The sequence below is a fragment of the Pristis pectinata genome, chromosome 8, assembly GCF_009764475.1.
Source record: "Pristis pectinata isolate sPriPec2 chromosome 8, sPriPec2.1.pri, whole genome shotgun sequence".
NCBI classification, from domain to species: domain Eukaryota; kingdom Metazoa; phylum Chordata; class Chondrichthyes; order Rhinopristiformes; family Pristidae; genus Pristis; species Pristis pectinata.
Window position 1 is genome coordinate 16,445,962 of NC_067412.1, and position 10,346 is coordinate 16,456,307.

At 37.5% G+C, this 10,346-nt stretch overlaps 1 protein-coding gene across 1 annotated transcript in view; it reads left to right on the forward strand.

The window, feature by feature from the left end:
• The window catches only part of dnah3 (dynein axonemal heavy chain 3), a 127,486-nt gene extending 119,259 nt beyond the window's left edge, over window positions 1–8,227 (forward strand). The window contains 5 exon segments of the mRNA XM_052021268.1: window positions 337–504; window positions 2,722–2,864; window positions 4,267–4,471; window positions 5,086–5,223; window positions 7,655–8,227. Coding sequence (XP_051877228.1) covers window positions 337–504; window positions 2,722–2,864; window positions 4,267–4,471; window positions 5,086–5,223; window positions 7,655–8,008 — 1,008 coding nt within the window. The 3' untranslated portion in view covers window positions 8,009–8,227.
• The last annotated feature ends 2,119 nt before the right edge of the window (window positions 8,228–10,346 follow it).

The window sequence follows — 10,346 nt, forward strand, 5'->3', positions numbered from 1 at the left end:
GTACTCTTCCAGGCTTTCTGGTGCATTAAGCTCTCAGGAACCTACCCTTTATGCACCTTATCATCCAGTGAGCTCAAGCTTTCTCTTTGTGGGAACATGTTTACCATGAACCATTTGAACTTGCTTTTTAAATGCTTTTTCTCTGAGACTGACTTATCTTCAAATAGCTGTTTCCAAAAGATCAAGAAATAAGAAATAAATGAAGGTGGTCTGAATATTCAACGAGTTGTTTCTGTTGCATATTCTGTACTTAGAATTGATTTTTTATCATTTTTTAAAAAATGCTGGCATGTACTTCTACTTGAATGTATTATGTATTTTATTTTTGATATTTAGACTTACATAGATTATTTGCGAAATCTACCAGCTGTTGCTCATCCGGAGGTCTTTGGACTTCATGAAAATGCTGATATTACTAAAGATAACCAGGAGACTAATCAGCTTTTTGAAGGGGTGTTACTGACTCTTCCAAGGCAGTCTGGAGGTGGTGCTAAATCTCCTCAAGTAAGATGAACAAATGAGAAGGATGATGATTATATAGAAAGATTTGATTTTTTACTTAACCACATACCTACATCACATTTTAAAATGTTGCAACTTTGCCTCCTTTAGCTAAAACATAACTGCAATTATTTATTTATTATTGGAATATATTTGCTAACTAATCATTTGGAAATGGACACTGCAAAAGTATGAGTTTAGTATATTTGACTTTTTTAAAAGTAATTTTATGTTGATATTTGAAGGGTCTCCAGCACGGTTTCTCTTTCCACAGGTACTTGCTGGCTTACTGTGTGTTTCCAGCATTTTATGTTTTTACTTAATGATTTGCTGTGCCAGCCCATTCATAATTATTGAAAAGAAATAATTGCCTTTATAATGTTCCTTTTACAACTCTGTGATATCACATAGTAATCTTACAATTAATGAAATATTTTAAACTGTAGTCACTTTGGCAATGTAAGAAATATGGCAGCCAATTTACATGCAACAATATCCCACAAACAGCAGTCCAAAAATAATCAAATCTTTTCTGTCAGTGATGTGGGCTGAGGAATAATCAGAATTATTATCACTGACTTGTATGACATGACCTTTGTTGTTTTGCGAAATATTTGCCAATAACTCTCCTGCTTTTTTAAATAGTTCTAGGCATTTTTTTTTACATGTATCTGAGAGAACAGGAAGGGCTTTAGTTTAAGTCTCCTCCAAAAGATGATACCTCTGACAGTGAAGCACTCCCATGGTATGCACTGGAGTGTCACACTATCCTTTTGTCGGACCCGCACTCACCTAGTCAAGTAGAGAGTCTTCTGTTATACGAGCATCTTTCCACTAAACTGAAACTCTAATATGTATTTTTCTCATTGAACCCTCTACCATCTGACTCAGAGGTAAAAGAGCTACCAGATCACTGTCATTATGTGAGTAAATACATGCATGAATTATGACAGTAATAACTGTTATTCATGACATGGAAAAATACAAAAAAAATTAAATAATTTTTCAATAATTAATGTTGATTGACTTTCGTGCAATAGTGGATAGTAGAATTGGCAGGTTAATCTGTCTACACAGACGTTACAGCATGGAAACAGTTCATTGGCTAAGCCAGTTCGCATAGCATTCATCTTTCATGTGAGAAAGCATTCCTATTCAATCTAATCTTAAATGTTGACATAGTTTCTATCTCAAATACTGACCCACTGAATTCTACAATTTCTGTTTCCTTGAACTCTGTTCAAAATCTCTTGGGTTTAATCGTAGAATGATTCTTTGTTCTAGGCTCCACAACTATTGGAATAGTTTTTTTTAAAAGTATATTTACAGGATCTGGGTGTCAAGGGCAAGTCAGCATTTTTTTGCTCATTTGTATTTGTCCATGAGAAGGTGATGGAGAGCTGCCTTCTTAAACAACTGTAGTCCTATGATGAAGCTGTTGGGCTGAGAGTTGCACGATTTAGATGTAGTATATTCCCAGGACAGTGGTGTGCGACTGAGGTTGGTGAGGAGAATTACAGTTGATGGTATTCCAAGCACCCATGGCCTTTATTCTCTCGGGTGGTGAAGGTTACAGTTTTGAATGGTATTATCAGGGTAGCTGATGCATCTTGCTAGTGGTGCATACAGTAGCCATGGTGCAGAAAGTGAATACTTGGAGTGTTGGATAGGGCACCAATCAATGGGACAATCGATCTTTCCATTGGCAGGCACAATAGTTTTGAATTTACTGTTCTGCTAAAGGGTCACCCACAGGTTTTATTTCTAACATTTCCAAGTTTTGTTGGAAAGTCATCAATCAAGATGAATGTTGGCTCTTTGCCTGACCTGCTGAGTATTTCCAGCGTTTTCTGTTTTTACTTCAGATTTCCAATTCTTCTAGTATTTTGCTTTTGGGATACAAATAGTTAATAAAACATTACTGGATACGAGGTCAATAAATGCACTTGCATAAAGTTCTCTCACATTTTTTGACTTCTTAGGAGTTAATATTGTAATGTGTATAGACAATCGAATAACTGTGTTGCTCTGATAGTAGGGCTTATTTCAGAGGCACATATGCAAACAGAAGTTTTTAAAGGAATTATTTGTTTGAAAGATTTGAACTTCCAAAAGATTAATTAACAGAATTAAAATAAAACTGCCACAGTGCTGTAGTGTCTGCTATAGTTACACTACAGTACAAAAAAATCTTTAAATGAATCTTTACTATAATTTCAGGAAGTTGTTGAAGACCTCGCTGCAGACATTTTATCTAAACTACCTAACGATTTTGATTTGGAAGCTGTGATGGTAAAATATCCAGTGGTGTATCAGGAGTCCATGAACACAGTACTCAGACAAGAACTTATTAGATTTAACAGGTATGCAATGAAAATGTTTTCTTTGCAAAAACATAGCATCCATAACAGAAGTTCTATTTGACAGTAAAAGCTGTAATTGTAAACCAACTTGATTTATTAAATACAAACACAATATCCAAATTTATGTGTACAAGGCTAAATAATTTCAAGCGAAGATCTGTGGGGATAAAATGAATTTTGATCAAATTTCATTTATTTTCTTCTGTCTAGAAGTAGCAGTCAAAGTGTGAGCAAATTTTACACACAATTGCTGCTATTTAGTAAAGGTATCAAGTAAAAGAGTTTATATTTAGGGGAATTTTAAGAGTGGAAAACCAGCCAATAAAAATTTCCCACCCATCAATGACAGCAGCAAGCCACCTATGATTTTAGTTGTTAGTCTCATTTAAATGGAACTGGCCACAAAATGCCTTCTAGCTGCCAATGATTGTTCAGCCTTCACCTGGGTCCTGATGTAGTGTCTGGGCCCATGATGTCAACCATCCCTTTGCCTTCACAGATGCTGCTTGACCCACTGTGTTTTTCCATCAGGTTGTTTTTTTTATTCCAGGTTCCAGCATCTGCAGTATCTTGGTGTATCTATAAAGGGATCGTATATAGTTTGAATGAGTAGGCAAAGATCTGGAAAATAGTGTATGAAAATGTGAAACTACCCGTTTTGGGGCAAAAAGAGCACATGATCTAAATGCTGAGGGATCCAAGTTTTGGAGTACATGATTTACAAAAGACTAGTATGCAGGTACAGCAACTAATTAGGAAAGCTAACAGAACATTTTTCTATATTGCTGGGTTATTCAATACAAAAGTAGGAACATCATGCTTCAATTATAAAGGGCATGGATGACACTTATCTGGAGTACTATATATAGTATTGGTGTCTTTGTTAAAGGAAGCAAGTTTCTACATTTGGAGCAGTTCAGCCAGTAGGTTTACTATATATATCTGGTATGGGCAAGTTATTTTACAAGATTGGATATGCTAGACCTTATGCCGTGGAACTTGATTAAAACAAAGAATCCTGAGGTGTCTTGGCAATGCTGACTTGGAGATAATCTAGAACTAAGGGGCAATGTTTATAAATAAAGAATTGCGCATTTAAGACAGATGAGGGTAAGTTTTCTCTTGGTGGACTGTCAGCTTTTGGAACTCTTCTTCAAAGAGTGATAAAAGCAAAGTCTTTAAATATTTGTGAGGCAGTGGTATGTAGATTCTTAATTAGCAAAGGGGTGAAAGAATGCTGCAGAGTTCAGGTTATAATTATATCAGCCTTGATCTAAATGAATGGGCTGAGTGGCCCATTTCTACCCTGTGTCAGCAAGATGCCTCATCAATAATGTTTAAATTCTGAATTGAATGCTAATTTTTTTTGAAAATGTTCGACTTTTATACTTTTTCTCCTCAGACTCACCAAAGTTGTACGTAGCAGTCTTATAAATATTCGTAAAGCTGTTAAAGGACTTGTGGTAATGTCTTCTGAACTGGAGAATGTGTTTGATAGTATGCTGGTGGGCAAAGTTCCAAACATGTGGGCAGCAAAATCCTATCCATCTCTGAAACCACTGGGCAGTTATGTGGTAGACCTTTTTTCAAGGTTACAATTTTTCCAGGTAATTGATATTTACTTGAAACTACAGCATATTGTAAAATGAATCACTTTAATGAAGGATCTTTCTAGCTGTAACAACTATTTTAATGCTAGCTAACTTAAGAAACATCCTACTTTAAAACCAATATACAATGTAGTCTGTCAAAGTTGTCGTCTTAGTCATTATCAACTACCAGACTATAGCAGTGCCTCTCAATATGATGGCCTTGCTGTGTAATTAAAATTCTTTTTATCTCCTCTAATATTTAAGATTCTTGGACCGTAAATAGCGATGGTATTAGCAGCAGAACTGGTTGGAATAGTCATTATTCCAAAGACCTGAACAAATATTGTCGAAATATCCTGTGCTAATGAATAACTCTATTTTGTTGTTATTTCAGTTTGAGTTCATTTATTTTAAAGAAAGAGACTTGTTTGAAGTGTTTATGTTTAAACTTTTTCCAAAGGAATTTGGTTTCATGCAGAACATGCTGAGCCAGTGAAATTTAAAAAGCCAGAAGTTGATAGTGTCATTGTGTCTGTACAGCAGCAAAAAGCTATTTGATATAACAATGCCCTACTTCATTATTTTCTAACTGTTTGAGTGCTCTCTTCGTTTATGTATTGTGTGTATAGGATTGGATCAATAAAGGGGCTCCCAATGTATTTTGGTTATCTGGATTCTACTTTACTCAGTCTTTTTTAACTGGTGTCTCACAGAATTATGCAAGAAAATATACCATACCCATTGACCACATTGGATTTGAATTTGAGGTAAGATATTCTAAGTTAATTATCTATTCCCTCCTTTTATTGTCATACTATTCTCTTGGTCCCTCCAAGTGTTCTTGTGTATAGTTCTGATGGATTTCCATCTACATAATAACCTTGTCAGAGTCGTAGAATAATACAACATGGAAATAGGCCCTTCAGTCCAACTCGTCCATGGCAACCAAGGTTTGGCCCATTCCTCTACACCTCTATCCATATGTCTGTCCAAATGTCTTTTAAATATTGTTATTGTACTTGCCTCAGCCACTTCCTCCAGCAGCTCATTCCATAAACACACCACCCTCTGGGGTCCCTTTTAAATCTTACCCCTCACCTAAAACCCATGCCCTCTAAGTTTATGATTCCCCTTCCTGAGAAAAAGACTGTGTGCATTCACCTCATCTCCCCTCAAGATTTTCTACACCTCTATAATGTCATGCCTTAGTCTCCTATGGTCCAAGGAATAAAGTCCTAGCCTGCCCAACCGTTCCCTATAACTCAGGCAACATTCTTGTAAACCTTCTTCACGATTTCCTATACCAGAGTAACCTAAACAGTACACAATACTCCAGGTGCAGCCTCAGTTGTGTTGTACAACTGCAACTAACACCCCAACTCATAATACACAATGCCCTGACCAATGAAGGCTAGCGTGCCAAACGCTTTCTTCACCACCCTACCTGTGATGCTACTCTCAGAGAACTACGTACTTGTACTGCTAGGTCCCTCTGCTCTACAACACTCCCTAGGCCCCTACTGTTCACTGTGAAAGTCCTACCCTGGTTTGACTTCCCAAAATTTAAACAACTTGCATTTATCTGAATTGCATTTGCCTTTCCTCAGCCCACTTACCCAGCTGATCAAGATCCACCAGTAATTTTTGATAACCACCTTGGCTGTCTACAATGTGATCTGCAAACTTCCCAACCGTGTCTTGTATATTCTCATCCAAGATGTTTATATAAATGATGAACAACAATGGGCCCAGCACTGATCCCTGTGGCACACTACTAGTCACAGACTTCCAGTCCAAAAAACAACCTTCCACCATCACCCTCTGCTTCCTACCAAGGAGCCAATTATGTATCCAGGGCTAGTTCGCCCTGGACCCCATGCAATCTAACCTTCCAGATTAGCCTACCATGCAGGACCTTTAGCAAGGCCTTTAAGTCCAATATTGACAACATTCACTACCCTGTCCTCATCAATCTTCTTGGTCACTGCTTTAAAAAAAAGTGCATGAGATCACCTACATACACTCATTGATGACCTGTGAAAAATGTTTCCGTAGCCCTGAGAGTTCTGCCTGTTGGAACTTGGAAAGAAACTGCTCCATCTGTTGTGGCAACATGGTATTCCATGACAACAAAATGTCCTCATAAGTGGGTGGTGGACAGTGCAGAATAAGCCCAGCCCACAGAATTGTTGAAATTCAGCTAGCTGTCAAATGATATGTTTCTGCATTTCAGTCAGTTAAAAACATGTAAATAATCAAAAACTACTTTAATTTCTATAGAACAGCAGCAAATGTTGTTTGATAATATGGTTTAAACCAGGACTTAATGCTGTGTTGGAAATACATAGCAGGTCAGGTGGCATCAACGGGAAGATAAACAGAATCAACATTTTGAATTGAAAAAGGAGACAAATGAAGCTTGCAAAGCTACAAGGTGGGGGGAGGGAAGTGGGTGTATCTCTGATAGGGACACTCTGGTTTTACCCTCTAAGACGCATCCTTCTCCCCCACCCCCCCTTGCAGCTTTACAAGCTTCTTTTAACTCTTAATCAGTTCTGATGAAGGGTCTCTGACCTGAAACGTTAACTCTGCCCACACATGTAGCCTGACCTACTGAGTACTTCTGGCTTTTTCTGTTTTTGTGTTAGTATCACATTTCTGCATGAAAATAACCATTACTGTCCTGTCCATAAAACTAGTTCTCTACAACTGGCCACTGAACAAATTACATTCTTTTAACTGAGCTTTCATCAGATTAAATTCCCCACTGCAAGCGGGATTGAATTTTCACAAATTCATAGTCCCATTGCTGGAATCCACAAGAATGAATGCTGGTGTATAGCTATCAGCAAGTTTGGGATTTTTATATTTGTGTGAACATATGCAGAAATCCTGAACTCGCTAGCAAATACTCAGATACACTGGACAAGGGTCAAACTATTGTCCACTTTAATCAGCTATCACTGCACCCATTGGGGAGTGCACCTTCCGTATCTGTATAATTTAGTTACCTACATGCTTAAACAGAAGTTGTTTCTTTTCAAACATTTATAGTTGCAATAATGTTTATATTTAATATACATTTAACCAAAATGTTAACTAAAATTCTTAACTATGTAACATGCTCGTTATTATGCAAGTATATTCTTAGAATCGAGCCAAAACATTAAAATAATAGTTGTTTGCTACATTTTCTAGGTAATGAAAGAAGAAACTAATTTGGACCAAAAACCAAATGATGGAGCATATGTTAAGGGATTATTTTTGGAAGGTGCTCGCTGGGATAGGGAAAAGATGGTTATTGGAGAGTCACTTCCCAAAATTTTGTTTGATATTATGCCTATTATCTGGCTTAAGCCTGGAATTAGTGCTACATTTCTGCATGAAAATATCTATTACTGTCCTGTCTATAAAACCAGTGCTCGCAGAGGTACCTTATCCACAACAGGCCATTCAACAAATTACGTTCTTTCAATAGAGCTTTCCTCAGATCGACCAGAACAGCACTGGATAAATCGTGGTGTGGCAGCCCTTTGTCAATTGGATGACTAAATTTGCCAATTCTTGAATCTCCACACATACTCTGTTGAAGCAAGCAAGTGAAAGTAAATAATTCTATGTCAAGTAAGACACACCATTTATGGAGATGAGTTTGTCATTAGCAAACACAAATCATTTAATATTTTGTGAACAAAAAAGAATAAAGGGTGGAAATCAAAATATACCAGCCATTGCTAATGTTAACATATTTTGTACAAACTGGATATATGATTTCTTTGCAACACAGGCACATATCTTGCAGGTGATGACTAATTCAATTATTTTGCACTGTCTGGCCTCTTGAGCTATAGGCAATGAATATTTTAATGCATACACTAAGTGAATTATGTTAGGAAGAGAAATAAAATTGTTTCCAATTTGTGGTTGTCTGCAAATTAAGAATTTATTATTTCAGCGTCTATCACCAACATAAATCATTAACAAGTATTTCTGTCTCTGATCCTTCTGCAACAATACCCCACCCCACCCCCAAACCAGCTCAGAAGGGTGTTACGATTCCACTATTTTACTCTGGGTCTGGAGACACAAAAATGTCAGGCTGGTTAAGAACAGATTTCTTTCCCTTAAAAAGATTTGGAACTCAGCTCTAGATAGTTATGCCAGGATTCAGGATTATCATGCAGTGATGCGACCAATCTCCCAGGGAAGTTAATGGACCTAAATTTGAGAAGCAGCAATACAAACTGTAGCTGCTTCTATTTTGCACAAATGACTAAGAATGAAATACTACTTCAGTGGAATGGAATTTGCCAAGTGAGGTGCATCACTGTCATTGGTTGGCACCTACCTTATTTACAACTGGAAAGCTGAATCTACTAAAAGGAAAAAAAATCAGATCCAAAATGGTGTGGTTCTATTGTATACCATTACATGGATGGGCCAGAACAAGTCCAGGTCATGGAACAGTTGCAAAAATACGACCGCCAGCAAAGCTACAGCCCCAGTCAGTTCCAATGTTATTAAATATTGCTTAAATAATTTAAGAATGTAATCATACTAAATCACTTGAGTTCACTGAAGTTATAACAAATATAACTTTTTTTTTCCCCTTGTCCCTTAGTGCAGCCATTCTGTGTCAGGTCTAACTGATGCATGTTTAGTGGTCATTTCCCAGCTTACATGCTAGTGAATTTGGAAGGTTCCTGCTCCATCACTGGACTCCATGTTTGGGGCTTCTGTATTCACATGTAGGTCCAGAACCTGCTGACACATATGAAGGTAAACACTGGCAGTTCTGTACACAGCTACCTGCACTGCCCAAGTGCCTTGCTGAATCCTTTTATCGTCAGGATTCTGGACAATGAAGAGCTTCGCAAATGTTAGAAATTGAAGTTATGCCTACAGCCTAATGAATAACCAGTCAAGGAGAGTGGCTACACAAAAAAATAATTCAAGATTTCTTCTGAATCATGGCTGGTATTCAAATAATGCATTGCTTTTTGCTTCGGAAAAGGTATTTGAGTAATGCTGAAGATATGCTCCAATGACCCTTTCAGAAATTAATTCACTTTTTCTAATGCAGTGGACTAATTGCTTCAGAATTGAGAACTTATTTCTATTATGCTGGACTCTGAATAGCAAATGTAGTATACTATTCATTAGTATACTTTTCATTATACTGACATACAATCTTGCCATTGACGAACAAGCTGTTAAACTGTTATTCAACGTATTTCCTTTGTTAGCCAATGATATAACACACACACAGACACGTGTCATCTCAAGCCCCCTTGCACAGCACCAAGACCATATTCTATCAAGCCTCTATGACAGCTGGTGAGCAGTGGCTATCCCATGTTAAAAATAATGACACACAGGCAACTTCCACTCCTCAAAATGAAATTAAGGACATGGAATTTCACGATCTTCATGGACAGCCCCAAGCTTCCCTGTGCTATCCTAGCCCAGAAACTCAGATGTTCTGATAGTGACACACAACAAGCAGCTAACGACTAGTGCAAAGAGAAAGGTAGTATGTACACCTGTTTCTGAAGGGCAAACTGGAAGAGGAATATTGTATTCATGAGCTAATCTGATATCCCAGCAGATGTTGGCCTTTGGGTGCCTGTAGACAGAGGTCCAACAGAAAACCTGTTGCCTAATGAACAGATGGAATATGGAAAGAGTACAGGAGATCCAGCAAATTCAATGGGTATATTTTTCAGCCAAAAACCATTGCTGGTTCCAATACCCAAAGGCCTATTCCTCAGAGCAAAGAACAGACTCACGTAATCCAAGATTGCATCATCAACTTCTTTCAATCTTGCTATAAAAACTGTACCTCACCTCCACTAAGCTTTCCATTAGAGTAGAACTAATCTCCAGTGCA